The sequence below is a fragment of the Colobus angolensis genome, unplaced genomic scaffold, assembly GCF_000951035.1.
Source record: "Colobus angolensis palliatus isolate OR3802 unplaced genomic scaffold, Cang.pa_1.0 Scaffold12, whole genome shotgun sequence".
Lineage (NCBI taxonomy): Eukaryota > Metazoa > Chordata > Mammalia > Primates > Cercopithecidae > Colobus > Colobus angolensis.
In genome coordinates, this window is record NW_012113141.1 from 4455226 (window position 1) to 4470388 (window position 15163).

The 15163-nt window shown below is 52.1% G+C and overlaps 1 protein-coding gene across 2 annotated transcripts in view; it reads left to right on the top strand.

Annotated features, from left to right (window-relative positions):
* The first annotated feature begins 6 nt into the window (after window positions 1-6).
* The window catches only part of UNC5B (unc-5 homolog B (C. elegans)), an 87249-nt gene continuing 72092 nt past the window's right edge, over window positions 7-15163 (top strand). For both annotated transcript variants that reach the window (XM_011927569.1, XM_011927574.1), the window contains exon 1: window positions 7-91. In XM_011927569.1, the coding sequence (XP_011782959.1) occupies window positions 13-91 (79 nt within the window). In that variant the 5' untranslated portion in view covers window positions 7-12. The remainder of the gene's footprint in view (window positions 92-15163) is intronic.

Here is a 15163-nt window from a genome sequence, read left to right on the forward strand (position 1 = left end):
GGCCGCGGGAGCATGTGGGCCCGGAGCGGAGCTCGGGGCGCGCTGCTGCTGGCACTGCTGCTCTGCTGGGACCCGAGGCTGAGCCAAGCAGGTAGGAAGCGATCGGGCCTGGGGGTGCGGGGCTAGGGGACCCTTGCGCCTCACTCTACCCTGAAGTTGAGGTGGTCTTTCGTCGCATCGATGCGCGCAGGGAAAGCGTCAAGGGCGCCCAAGTTAGAATGTAGATTTTACTGCCTCCCAAAGTGGGCAATGGCGCATCCACATAGCGGGAGGGGGGCGCAGGGAAGGGGGTTCACAGTAAACTGAAAGCTCCCTGCTCGCTCCTGAAAGGGATCCCTTCTTCTCCCTGGAAGGGGTGTCGGAGTCAGGATCTCCGGGAGGATCCGCCTCTTGGGGACCCCCGGCTCTCTGCGCGCCTGGCGTCCGCCCCGAAAAAGAACTGTGGCTACATAAGCAAGGTGTGCGCTCGCTGCCTTACGCCGGTAACTTACTAGTCTGGTCCCGGCTCGCCTAGGCTCTTACACGCTATAGGGACAGGAATCCGCAGACTAGAGGGAGAGAGCGAAAGACCTGCTGAACACAGGAAGGGCTCCGGCAGCCGGGGGAGGCTGGTTTGCAGGGCTCCTGACGCGGGGAGGGCTAAGTCCTGCACACATAGCTTTCTCCGAGATCGCTGGGCCCGCAGGTCTGGATTTTTTTTTTTTTTTTCTGAATGTTGGGGTGTGTGTGTGTGTGTGTGTGTGTTGGATGCGGGGGGATTCCTAGGGATCCTGAGGAGTTTCCTTTTAAATGGGTCACTGACATTCTCGCTGTCCAGGGAACAGACTAGGTGCGCTCTCCTTGGTACAGCGCCCGCTCTGGACCCACCAAGATGACTTCAGCGGACTGGTGGGCTCCTGAAATAAAGTCCCTAACCCGCCTCTCTTGCTGTGGATGAATACGTTTCTCGCTTGTCCTGTAACTGGACCTGGCGTCGCTGGCTGGGCTGCGTTTTCTCGGGGAGGCTGTGGACTGACTGGAGCCAGCCTCTCTCTGGTACCTGAACCCAAGCAAGTGGGCTGGCCACGGCCGCCGGGCGCCTCGGCTCCGGAGCCAGGTGGGGACGGCGACTCCTGCACGGAGTGCTCTCTGAGTTGAGGCTGAGAATGGAGCAGGAAAACTGGAGCAGAAAGTGGACGAGATGACGCAGCCCTCCCCACCTCCTACCTCCTGCTGCGATGTTGACATCCGCCCTTCCCCCCTCTATAGCCAAAGATTCCTCATTCTGGAATTAGTGATTCCCACGGCCAGGAGTGAGGGCTTGGCTTTAGCACATTCCCCACTTTTTTTTTTTTTTTTTTCCTGGTGCAAGTCCTGTGCAGTAGAGTTACAACACTCAACCATTTGATCCAAGTTAATTATGATTTGGGCAGACTCTGGTATTTAAAGCAGTGTTTTGAAGTTGGAAGGTAATGATGGGGATGGGGGAAGGCAGGCTGCTGAATGTCCAACCTTGTTTTAAAGGGTGCAGTTAGACGTGGGAGGTGCTTGGTTGGGGTGTTGGTTTCTGGTTGGAGGGGGGTTGAGGAGATGATTGAAGGGTAGGGTGAAGTCTCTGTAAATGGCACATGGGCAGGGTTGTGTCTTGGGAAGCTGCTTTTGTACCAGCAGGACAGTGGGATCAGGAATAAATACTTAGGTTACCAGGAATGAGGGGCTGCGGTAGGAGAAAGACAAGACTGGTTGGCCTATAGTTCTCTGGGTGGGTGGGCTTGGCCAGGAAGGCTGGGGGTGGCCTGCATTTCCTGCTTAACAAAGCATCCAGCCCCCACCTTCCCCAGAAGAAACCCCAGGCCCAGGGCTTTGATGGATTTGGGCACGAACGGTGCCCAGTCAGAAATGGCCTCTAATACCTGGCTTTGATTTCTCACCAGCGAGCAGAAGCGGTGTTGGAATTGTGCTCATTACTTAGCACGGCAGGAGCTGCCTGCCCACCAGCCTGGAGAGGGGCCAACTGGTGGGGTCTGCCTGCAGCCTTCTCATTGCCCAGAATGTGTGGCCCTTAGGAACCTGCCTTCAGGAGGGAGAACATGTCCCTTCCTCCCACACAATCTTTTTTCTCTAATGCCACAGGCACAGAGCATCATTCTTTCAGAATGTTCTTTGGATTTTTCCAGTGGATCTTTCACAAGCTCCATTTCACTGATGGGGAAAATCAAGGCCAGAGTGTTGGCTTTCTCCAAATCTTGCCTTCACTTGGCCACAGATTGAAGACTTGTGTGAAGGGCTCTTATCCAATAGCCAGGCTGATTCAAGCCCAGCAGACCCTCCCTCCCATTCTTATCCACCCACCCCTCTGCTGTGAGCCTCATAACAAACTGAGGCAGGCGAAGCTCTCCCTGCAGAGATGGATCTTTACTAGAGGTGTCCAAGCTCCCCTCAAGTGGCAGGCACCTCTCTCTCCTTTTCCCCACCCCGACCCCATCCCTGGTGAATATGGGAATGAGCTCCCTTTACAGCACTGAGAATTTTTTTAAGCTGTAAAGTCTGATGGTGGAGAAATGAAAACTGGAACCATAAAACCCCAGACCCTTAGGTGATTCAGCAAGTGACTAGCCAGAAAAGGCCACTTCAGAAGCTCTGGTTGGCCCTGGAAATCTCCTCCCACCCCACCTTTCAGTCCTTCCTGGAGCTTTTAATGAGCCTTTCCATGGCCTCTGGCTGGGATGGTTGAGAAGGAGTCGAGGTGTCAAGATAATACTTCTTTTTAAGGTGCAATTAAAATCAGAGTTTTTGTAGTGTCTCTGCTTGGTGTGTGTGCGTGTGCGTGTGTGTGCTCGTGTGCACGCACTTGAGCACACACAATGGTAGCCTGTCCTCATCTCCCTTTGCACTCACTGTAGCAAACACCCATCTCACTTAAACAAATGGAAAATCAAGTGTCTTAATGGGTTTTCTCATTAAAATGAAAGTACCACTGCAGGGGAGCAATTTCTCCTGTAATCTCTCTCCTCCACCTCTCTCCCTTCCCCCACAAACAGGGAATTCTGTAGGATAAAACAGTTCCCCTCTTTTCCAGTCCACTTATTTAACTGTTGACACTTTGGTACAGGCCAACTTGCCCAAGGTCACATTGGGACTCACCGGTAGCACCAGGACTTGAACTGAGGCCTCACGACCTCAGTCTAGTGCTTCTAGCTCCTTCATTCCACCTGGACTGGAGACCCACCATCATGGGTGTGGGCTTGAGACTCTGAAATTGAGGCACCACTTAAGGCAGGCAGCTAAAGATAATATTGCTTCCATGGCTGCTTTAGACTGGAACTCATGGCAGGATGGAGGAAAGAGGTTGAGAGTTGGGAGTCTGGAGAGGTGTTCCAGGAGAGGGGAACAGGGCAGAGCCGAAGGTCTGCCACCAGGCAAGTGCCCAGAGGTGGCTGCCCCGACCCCCAGCATTGGCCTCCTGAGCAACTGCCCTGACCTGGGGAAGGGAGACAGGTCCCAAGTCAAACTCCCTTGGGCTGCATGGCCACATAAACATTAGCATTTTAGAGCTCTGCACCCATTTGTAGAGTTGGGGACAGAATATGTCCTTTTAGTTATATTCAAAGCTTTGGGAGCCAGTGTCCTGTCCTCCCCCACCTCTCTTTGTTGTTGAGTTTCTCCTGAACCGAGGTCTTCTGACCCTTTTCCTGGGTGTCAGGCTTAACATGAGGCCTGCCTCTTACTCCTGATTCCCTGAGCCATGGAGGTTTTCTAAGGAGGTTTGTGGACTGCCTAAGACTTTGGGGATGGGCTGGGGGGAGGTGGATCCTTTCCATTCCAAGAGCTCTCAGACAAGGTTAGTGATTCTCAATAGAACCTCCCTCCCCCAGGGCCCACAGGCAGCAGGTCTTTTGACCCTCAGAGTTGGGGTTGGGTGGAAAGGAGACAGCTTGGAGGCCACTGCCGCCTTCAGGAAAGGGCAGAGGGGGCTGGGTCATAGGCTGGGACTTGGGGGTGGGAGCCTGGGCCCATGGAAACTGCTGCCTGGGCAGATGGCCCCCAGAGGGTAGGGAAGAGACAGCCGGCGCTCAGGTCAGAGCTGGCGCTTCTCTTGGCGTCCTCCTCCTTCTCCTCCTCACCAGTTTCCTAAACAGCTTCCACAAATAGAGTCATTAAAGCTGTGAAGGCAAAATGAAACCAAACAAGTGCGTTCTGTGCTTTTCTGTTTCTTATTTTTTAAGGAAATTAAAAATACCGTAATTAGAATAATACAAGGAGAGAGCACTTTCCGGAAGGCCTAGGGTATGGGCACTTCCCACCCACTGAGTTGGCTACAGAGGTTGGGGCTGGGGCGCCACCTCCCGCCCCCTTAGGGTCTGCGATCCGCCGGGGGCGCCGCGGGCTCTTCCCCCGGCTCCATGCATGCCGGCGCTGGCCTCGGCCCCCGACTGGGAGTTGGGTGGCGCTGGATTGGAACTCCGGCCCGGAACCGCCGCAGCCGCTGCGCCCCCACGGGCAGACAAGCCCGGGCGGAGCGCGCTAAGCCACAGGTCCCCGCGGCGTTCCTCCTGGTCTTCGGGATGCTAATGGCAGCGAAAATATTTGCTGAAGTGCCGGCACAAATCAGCCTCCTCCCCGCTTCCCCACCCCCCACCCCTTTTGTTTCCTCTTCCTTCTCTCCAAAAGCGCTGGGCTGCTGGGAGCGCCCGAATTTACCTTTTCCAAGTAAGCGGCCTGATTAGCATCTCCGCCACTTGGGGGGCTAGATTCTTCCTTCTCCTGCGCCCCCCACCCCCAGTCCCCATCTCCACCTCCCTCCTCAGCCGAGCTAAATCGGTCCGCTGGAGCCCCGGGAGCTCTAACACCACCGCCTAGCGAGAGAGTGCGCGGAGCCGCCCTCCTTCTCACCTCCCAGAACAGGCTGCCCCCAGCGCTTGCAACTTACCCCTTCGCGGCGCCGCACGGCTTGGCTCGCTTCTCCAAGAAGGCAGGCTTGTGGGTGTGAGAGTATGTATTAAGGAGTAGTGTCCCGGGGAGGTGAGAATGTGTATTAAGCAGGTGGGCGGAGGTGGGAGTTTGCAGTGGGAGGGGAGGGTGGGTGTGGTGTTGCATTAGGGTGTCAGGTGTGTGTGGGGGCGAGGCATGCACTGGGTGTGTGCCGGAGGATGGATGCGTGTTTGAGGAGGGTTGTGCCTTTTGTAATTCAGGATGTGTGGTGTATAGGCTGTGTGTGTGTGTTTGGGTATGTGGGGGGTGGGCAATGTCACATGGGCACACTTGTGGTGTGTTTGTGTATAAATAGGTATGTGTAATGTGGAGACAGTGAGTCACCACCAGGCATGGGAAGCTCCATCCATTGTGTTCTACTGGGGATTCCACTTCAGGATGGGACACAGGCCATTTGCCCGTCAGCACTTAAGAGACCTCATTTTGCCCAGCACCTGCACTGTGAGCAGGGTTTGGCCTGGCTCTGCTGTTGGAAGGGCAGAGGACAGCTTCCCCTGCTGAGTGTGGCTGGGACAGGCCTGTGTGAAGGTGGGTCCTGGTGCTCCAGGAGGAGGAAAGTTGGCAGAGATGGACCCTAAGCCAGCCCAGCAGCTTGGGCTACTGCCCCCGGGAAGACCAGGGTCCCAGACCTGGAGTCTCGTGCAGTTGACTCCCAGCTTCCCCAGAGCATGGGAGCAGCTGTGGTTTGGAGATCTGCTCTCTGACCGGGGTCAGCTTATGCTTCAGCCTGTCTCCCCCAAGGGGAGTGAGTTCGCCTCTAGAGTTTGCTGGCGAAGGGGCCAGCAGAGGTTGAGTGGGTGGGATCCCCAGTGGAGGACCGCATCTCAGGCTGACGTGACTGGGGCCTGGAACTCTCGGTGGTGGCAATTGAAAAAGGACAGACACACCCACACACATGCTGGACTCCACTGTCCTTACCACTTTCTTGGTCACAAGCGCTTCCCTGCTTTCCCAGGGCTGTCCACAGGAAGGACTTCCATCACTTCAACTCTAGGATAAGATGGACTGTTCCGGAGCAGGGAAGCCTACAGGAAAATCACAGATCCTCCCCCCACCCTGGTGTGCATGTTGCTTTACAGTTTACAAAATCCTTTTATATGTGCAATCTCACTTTGTCCTTGTAAGAACCCACTGAGGAGGTGGAGGCTTTCACTTAGGAGGCTGAAGAGGCAGGACTGGGACCCAGGTTTGTATTAGTCAGGGTTCTCTAGAGGGACAGAACTAATATATATATAAAGGAGAGTTTATTAAGTATTAACTCACAAGATCACAGCATCCCACAATAGGCCGTCTGCTGGCTGAGGAGCAAGGAGAGCCAGTCTGAGTTCCAAAACCGAAGAACTTCGAGTCTGATGTTCAAGGGCAGAAAGCATCCAGCACAGGAGAAAGATGTAGGCTGGGAGGCTAGACCAGTCTCTCTTTTCACATTTTTCTGCCTGCTTATATTCTAGCCCTGTTGGCAGCTGATTAGATGGTGCCCACCCAGATTAAGGGTGGGTCTGCCTTCCCCAGCCCACTGACTCAAATGCTAATCTCCTTTGGCAATACCCTCACAGCCACACCCAGGATCAATATTTTGTATCCTTCCATCCAGTCAAGTTGACACTCAGTATGAACCATCACAAGGTCAGAACTCCTAAGCAGCCCTGGTCACAGCCCTTGAGGAGGTGCTGTCTGTAAGGGATGCTGATGTCCACTCTGGAAATGTTAAGTGGCATTCAGAGCATTGCGGATGCCATGTGAGGGTGACAGATGATATGCAAGGAAGAGCATAGCAGAGCCAAAGTTGTAAGGCATGGGGCTTTCTGGGGCGGGTGATGAGTGCCAGACCTTTACTCTGTCCTTTTCCGGTCCTTCTGAGAGTATGTCCTGAAAAGAGGATGGGATGGGGGGCTAGCCAGCCGGGCATGTGGGCAGGGGTGCCAGCCGACCTCTCCCTACTCTTGGGAAATTTGCCCCTGTTAGCATCTGTGGTGTTCACCATCTTGGGGTGAACGCCAGTCTTGGGGAACAGACCCTCTGGCCCATTCCACCTCCCAGCATCCCAGGTTCAACTGAACATGTGTGCTTGGGTCACAAGTCCTCTCAGCTGCTTCTGACTCTGTGGGCTAGGACTGTGGCAGGGCCTGGAGGCAAAAGGCCTCCTTCTTGGATCTCTCTATGTGGCTCCCAAAGGTGGAACGAGCCCAGAAAATACTTTCTAAGCACTGGCAGGGATCATATTGGGGGTGGAGACATGAGGAGGTATTTCCCTACCTTTGCCCTTCCCCCACCAGAGAGCACAAAGTGGGTAAGAAGAGGAAGGGTAGAATCCTCTGCGTAGCACTTCTGTGAGCCATTTGCCAGGGGTAGGGGTGGGGAGATCCTTTGTCATCACCACCTCTGGGAACCCCCAGCTGCTCTGTTTCCACACACACACCTCTCCCTGGGGCCTTGGCTGCAGGTGCAGAAGAGTGCATGGCATTGCCAATTGGCATTCTGAGGGGTTAACATGGCCTTCCAGCATTGTCATTGACTACGTGGTGACATTGGGCAGCTCACCTAACTGGACTGTACCTCCATGTTCTCATCTGTAAAACGGGGGTAATAATAACGTCATCCTCAGAATTGCCTTGAGAGTCTCATGAGCTGATGTATGGAAAAGCCCTTAGCACAGTGCCCAGCACACAGCAAGCACTTAGGGCCTGTTGGCACGCAGCCTGTCCCAGAGAGAGCCCAGTGATGCATCATCATCTTCCTCAACGGGAGTGAAAGCTGGGAGGTCAGGGCCAGGAGTCTCAGCCGCTCCTGGCCGAGGAGTTAGGAGACGCTGGCTCTTGATCTTCATTTGCTGTGAGACCTTGGGCAAATGCCTTTCCTTCTCTGGGTTCTGATTGTTTGGTTTTCCTTCCTATCGTAAGTCTGGAGTGGGGCAGAGGTGGAAGGATGATCCATACGGGATGTGGGGTTTTTGTCTGGTTCTATCTGAAGAGACCCTAGCAGTCAGAAAGAAACAGAGGTAGCCGAGGCCCAGAACCACTTGTGTTTACAGAGGCCTCTCCGGAAAGTCAATATATTGACTGGAATGTCCTTGCACGCATTTTGCGGCCCTGGGTGTCTCTCTCACCGAAGCCGTAAATCACCCTCTGGGAACTTGGTCCCTTTTTCCTGCTCCATAAGCGTCTCCTGCCTCAGAGACTGAGAACCCCAGATGCCAAGCAGGGCCCAGGAGGTAGAGAAGGGCCCCATTGGCAGAGGCAGCCTGGGCATGTGTGAGTAAGGGCCCGTGGTCCCCCACCCTTGTCACCCACTCCAAAGCTCAAGTGCACCCTGCTGAGGGTGTGTTAGGGACAGACTTTGCAGACGTGGCCCCCGTGTCATGCATGGCTTCATTTCTCAGAGGCCGGGGAAGGCCAGTCTTGAGGGTTGGGGAATGAGGACTCCTGTCTCCACGTAGGGTATCGGAACACCAGCCCACCCTAAAACCTGATGCACATGCCCATTCATTCAGCCTGGGCAAGTGCCAGGCTCTGTGGTCAGAAGCTTAAAAACCATGGGCCTGACTCCTGAAGAACTGATGGGCTTTGTGCTGCTTCTTGAAGCGTGGGCCATTGGCCTGTGATGCTGGGGTACAAGGGGGGTTAGGGTGATGCAAGAGAGCAACCATTCAAGATGAGCCAAGATGTATGTGTCTTGGGAGGGGTCTTGTGTGATGTTTAGAGGGCAGGTTGTGCAGTCACATTACTTGGGTTCAAATCCTGGCAGTGCCACCATCTGGCTGTGTGTCTTAGAGCAAGTTGCCTACCCTCTCTGAGCTTAGTTCTGAGCTTAGTTCCTTCATTTGTAAAATGGGAGTAGTAACACCAGTCTCATTCGATTTGGGGATAGATGAGATCATGCATAAAAGTACTCTGCATATTCTGAAGTGCTCAGTGACATTCACTGTCATCATCATCATCGTCGTCATCATTATCATCATCATATGGGCACCGTGTATTGGGTGGAATGAAGGGAAATGTCTCAATGTTGAGAGGAAGAAGCTCTTGTGGCCTGGGTGGTCAGAAAAGGCTTTCTGGAAGAGGGAAGGTTTGCACTTAACTGGCCCTTGAAAGATGAGAGACTTTGGGTAAATGGAGAGTGTGACCCGGGTAGGGGATGTGTACATGAAGGTACGGGTGGGACTGTCTGGCACATCTACCCAGGAGACAAATTCTGCATTCAGGTTCTGACTCGTGTCTGATCATCTAGCAACTCAAGACTTCCAGGGCCAGAGGTCTCTTAGTACAGTGGAAAAAGGCCCAGGCTTTAAGATTTGAATCTTCCAGAGGTGGCTCACCCTCTGTGCCTCAGCTTCCCAATTCATGAGATAGGCATGATTCTACCTTCATCAGGTGCTGATGTGATGTGAACTAACACATATGCAGTCTTGGCAGAGTGGGTTCTCTGTAGATTTCCATTGCCTTCCCTTCTCTTCCTGCCCCTCGTCCAACCCCCCGCCGCCCAATCTGGCTGACCCCTGGATAGGACTAGGGCTGGGCCTGGGCCCTGATTCTCTCCCTATGCATCTCTGGGCAGAACAGGGGGACAGAGGGTCCCAAAGTGGCAGTTTCCAGGTTGGCCAGAGAGCCAGGGAGAGGGGCAGGAAGAGAGAGGCTGCTTTTTCTGGTCCCTGGTGCTCACCTGGGCCTGCCCTGACCCAGGAGTCATCCCCAGGGGGTCTTCTGCTGAGATCCCAGAGGCCACAAGCGGTGTCAGGAGGCATTACTGCCTTCAGGAGACAACACCCAAGGAAAGCAGTTCTGTAATGCGATCAGAGGCGTCCGCCTGCCTGGCTGGGGACCAGGACACCCATGCAGGATGCAGAGCTTACAAGAAATTGAGTCAGGAATTCCAGGAAAGTTGTCCGTGGCCCCCTCCCCCATCGCTGTCCCACCTTTGGTCATTCTGTGACACAGCAGGGCAGAGTGAGATTGGGAGTGCGCAGTGACCTCTGGTGGGTGGGAGTCTGTCAGATGGGGCAGCCTGCATTCTTTCCCTGTCACCAAGCCAGGGCTCCAGCGTTGGGGAGACAGGTTAAGCAGGGGCAGGCAAGATGGATTGAAACGACTAGGTGATTGCAGAGCAGTTATGGCACTAGGTGACTAGAGAGGCTGGGTCTGATTTTGCTTACTCGTGTGTGTTCCTGGCACCCAGAAGGTACTGGGTAAATGTCTGTAGAACGGATGAATGAGAACTCATGGTCAGACCTTACTCACCCGAGAGGTAGCTGTGATTTTGTCCCAGCTGTTCATGGACCTGCTGCTGTGGATGAGTAACCAAAGAATTAGAAGATTTTTCATTCCTTTGCTTCCAGCCTTCCCCTCCTGCCTGCCTGCCTCCCTCCCTTCATTATCTGCTGCTTGCTTTCTTTGAACACTTACTGTGTACCCAGCACGGTGGAAGCCAGAGCCAAGTCTTCAGTGATCAGAGCCCCTAGGTAGGAAGGAATTTATTCACTAAATTCAGTGGAGCCACGGAGAGTTAACCAAGTTTTGCAGTCAAGTGCCCTTGGCCCCTTTACATAGAGAAAGCAGACTGGCAGAACACCTGCTGGGCTGGTAAACTTTGTACTTATGTGCAAGGTGGCCCTTGTAAGGCACAACCGGTCCAGGCCACTTTAAATGTTTGTTTCCTACTTGTAGCCACAAGCCCATTATCATTTCTCTCCACCTTGCCTTCTTGTGGCTCAAGAGAATGCCCACTGCATGGACAACAGACTCTGAGGCCTGAGAGCAAGTGTGGGCTGAGCAGGTGTATCTAAAGGCCATGGCCAGATCTGACTCCAGGCCTCAGGCCTCTATAGCGATTGCTACCAGCTTCTTATCAGGAGCTGGGCTTGGTGCAGGAGAGCACTTCTGGCCATGGGGTCTGGCTGATCCAGACTCTTGGTGGCACCATGTCCAGTACTGACATCTTTGGGAGTAAACATCCCCAGGCAGCAGCAAGCCTGGCCCAGTGACCATCCTCAGCTGGTGGCTTACTGGTCCTTGTCAGGGGCCCCTGCCAGAGGCTGATCTGGAATTCCTCCCTGGCAGCCCAGGAAAGCCAGGGCTGCTGGGCATAGTGACCCCTGCTGCAAATTTGATTCAGCCCCACATTTTCCTCCCGGTCCATCCCACTTCTGACTTCTGTATAGGCGCACACACACACACACACACACACGAAATGACAGCAGAAAAAGCCCCAAGTTGAGAATTGAGAAAACTGGATTCTTTTTTTTTCTTTGGAAATAAAATACTAGATTTTAATCCTAGCCATGTAGCTAATTTGCTTTGTGACATTGGACTAGTCCTTTCCCCTGTCTGAGCTTCCTCTGTCCAAATGAAGAGGTTCTGCCCTGGAATCAGAAAACCTGAGTTCAAGTCCTGGCCCCATCATGAACTACAATTTCATGAGCCAGGATCTCCTCACTATAAAGTGTGCCCCCTGACTGGTTGTGGGGACATCAGAGGAAATGGGCATTGTCAGTAAAGGTCGCTTTTCTTTCCTTTCCACCCAGAGGGAAATCCACAAATTACTGGATCCTGCCTTCTAGCAGGATTTTGGATTGCTGGATCCCAAATCCACAGAACCCACCTTCTTTCTTTCTGGTATTCCCTTCTTGGCATGGGCATATTAGACATAAGGTAGAGTGGGGTTATCCTAGGGACTTCTGAGATGCCTTCCAGCCGTCAAAGCCCATCGCTGTAAAGGACCATGGGTACAGTTCAGGAAGGCCTGTGGGGTGACTTGGTAATCGTCTGGGGGTCATCAGTGAGGGGAGAGCCTGCCTTGTTATTCACATTTGGGAGAGAGCCTGCCTTATTGTACACATTTGGAAAGAGCACTGGACTAGGAGTCTGGAATCTTCAGCTCTAGGGCCAAATCTGTCTCTGTGTGATAGGCAAATCTCACCCACCTTCTTTGAGCCTCAGTTTACCCATCAGCAAAAGGAACAAAAGAAGCTGAATGCCAGGTAGGGCCAAGTGAGAAAACCCCCAGAGAGGTGCTTCAGAAACTGTTCTCCAGACCCCCAGGGGTCGCTGATCTGCGGCAGCAGGAGGCCTGCAGAACAGTCCCTGGACTATGGTGCATCCTGGGAGCTGCTGCCTGTGTGGCAGGGATGGGAGGGCCCACATGCACATTTTGCCGGCTTCTCCCATGCCGGGCTGACCATGGCTATTGAGCTAAGTGACAAGAGTTTTGGCCACTTCTCATCCATCTTTGTGTCCCCATACCCTGACCCCATTGCATACCCCACAACCCAGAGCAGAGGAGGCCCGGGTGCCACGTCAGAGATGGTTAGTGTCAGTGCCGGGTTTGATGCTGTCTGAGCCAGCACACCATCTGCCATGCCCACCAGAAGTTACATAATCCCTCGGCCGGCTGCCCATTCTTAGAAAACGGGGCAGGCAGGACAGCAGGGAGTAGAGAGTTAGAGTTTTCTTGTCTGCATTTTGTTCCCTCCCAGCCCACCACATCTCTGGACCAGTCCTCGCTCTCTGAATTGCTCCCACACTGTTCAGAGCCTGAGACGTAAATGCCAAGGCAGAGAGAGGCTCAGGTTGGAAGGGGACATGGGTCGTGAGGACTGCTTGCCACCATGCCATACAGACTCCAGGACACCCTGCAGATAGGCCTGCTGGCAGCACACCTGGCTGGCCACGCCTTGCCAGTTTCTCACACCGTTCCTCTGCTGAGCCTGTGGTGGGTTGAGGAGGACCACTCAAGCTTCTAGGACAAATAGAGTCTCCCCTCCACCCCCTAGTTCCTGCAGAGATATTCCCTTTCCAAAATCTTATCAGATAATAAGCATTTTTATTTATTTATTTTTTATTTTATCTTTTATTTTTGAGACTGAGTCTCGCTCTATCACCCAGGCTGGAGTGCAGTGGCGCCATATCGGCTCACTGCAATCTCTGCCTCCCAGGTTCAAGCAATTCTCATGCCTCAGCCTCCCAAGTACCTGGGATTATAGGTGCCCACCACCACACCTGGCTAATTTTTATATTTTTAGTAGAGATGGAGTTTCACCAAGTTGGCCGGGCTGGTCTCAAACTCCTGACCTCAAGTAATCCTCCTGCCTCGGCCTCCTAAAAGTGGTGGGATTATGGGCATGAGCCACCTCGTCCAGCCCATAAGCATTTTTAATAACTGAATAACAGCCAGATAACACCACCCATGTATCATTAGGGTCTTTGGAATCCCCGAGACCCAAGATCCCATCCTGTCTCCTTCATTTGCTGGCTGCATGATGTTTGCCAGGCAACTTTACTCTTGTTTGGGTCAGTTTCCTCATCAGTGAAATGGGAATTATGAAGCCTGCTTCCCAGAGCTGCCTTAAGGATGGAATCAGATAATACTTGGAGGGGACAGAGAAAGTATTTAGTGATGGTAGCTCTGATCAGCGACATCCAATTCCATTCTCTCTATTTTTTTTGAGACGGAGTCTCGCTCTGTCACCCAAGCTGGAGTGCAGTGGCACAATCTCGGCTCACTGCAAGCTCCACCTCCCAGGTTCACACCATTCTCCTGCTTCAGCCTCCCAAGTGGCTGGGACTACAGGCGCCCGCCACCACACCCAGCTAACTTTTTGTATTTTTAGTAGAGACGGGGTTTCACCGTGTTAGCCAAGATGGTCTCGATCTCCTGACCTCATGATCCACCCTCCTCGGCCTCCCAAAGTGCTGGGATTACAGGTGTGAGCCACTGTGCCCAGCCTTCCATGCTCTCTTTTTAACATCGTGACCAGATCTGATTTATTGCAGGTATGCAAGAGTGGTTCCAAATGATATTTGATAACATGCCAAATTAATATCATATTCCATATTAATGAATCTGAGGAAACAAAATCATATTATTATCTTCATAGATGCTGAACAAAGCTTGGATAAAATACTACACTGAAAGAAATAGGAATTAAGGGATACTTTTTAGATGAGACAGATAGAGAGAGAGAGAGATACCATGGAATACTACTCAGTCATAAAAAGGAATGACATAATGGCATTCACAGCAACCTGGATGGAGTTGGAGAGCATTATTCTCTTTTTTTTTTTTTTCTTTGAGACGGAGTCTTTCTCTGTTGCCCAGACTGGAGTGCAATGGCACGATATCAGCTCACTGCAACCTCCGCCTCCCGGGTTCAAGCAATTCTCCTGCCTCAGCCTCCTGAGTAGCTGGAATTCCAGGTGTGTGCCACCATGCCTGGCTACTTTTTGTATTTTTACTAGAGACAGGATTTCACCATGTTCGCCAGGCTGGTCTCGAACTCCTGACCTCAGGTGATCTGCCCACCCCAGCCTCTCAAAGTGCTGGGATTACAGGTGGAGCCATCATGCCTGGCCAGAGACCGTTATTCTAAGTGAATAACTCAGGAATGGAAAACCAAAAATCATATGTTCTTACTTATAAGTGGGAGCTAAGCTATGGGGATACAAAAGCATAAGAATGATATAATGGACTTTAGGGAGATGGGGGAAGTGTGGGAAGGGGTAAGGGATAAAAGACTACATACTGGGTACAGCGTGCACTGCTTACGTGATGGGTGCATCAAAATCTCAGAAATCACCACTAAAGAACTTATTATCCATGTAACCAAATACCACCTGTTTCCCAAAAACTATTGAAATAAAATAAAAATAAATAAAAATATATTTATATATACACATACCCTAGTCCTAAAGCTAGTATCTTAATTAATGGGGAAATACTAAAGGTACTTTCAGTAAGATCAGTAATAGATATCCTGCTAGTATTCACCTCTGCTAGTATTCACCTCTGCTAGTATTCACCTCTGCTAGTATTCACTGCTAGAGGCACTGGCGAATGTGATTAAATGAGAGAAGTCAATTAGAAGCACTAGAAAGGGATAAAGAAGAAGTAAAACTGTTCCTACCGGATAGCAAAACATACTGTAAAGCCTCTGTAATTAAAACAGTGTGCTTACGGGTGTGTGAATTAGCAAATAGACCAAAGATAATAGTAAGTTCAGAATTAAACCCAAATGTCTGGAAATACAGTATATAACAAAGGTGGTATCACAGGTCACTGGGGTTAAGACAGACTTTTTAATAGATGGTGCTCAGACTACTGGGTAGGTATGTGGGGAAAGGTGAAATTCGATTCAAGTCTCACACCATACAGAGAGATGAGCTCCAAGTGAATTTGGGATCTAGATGTAAACAATGATACA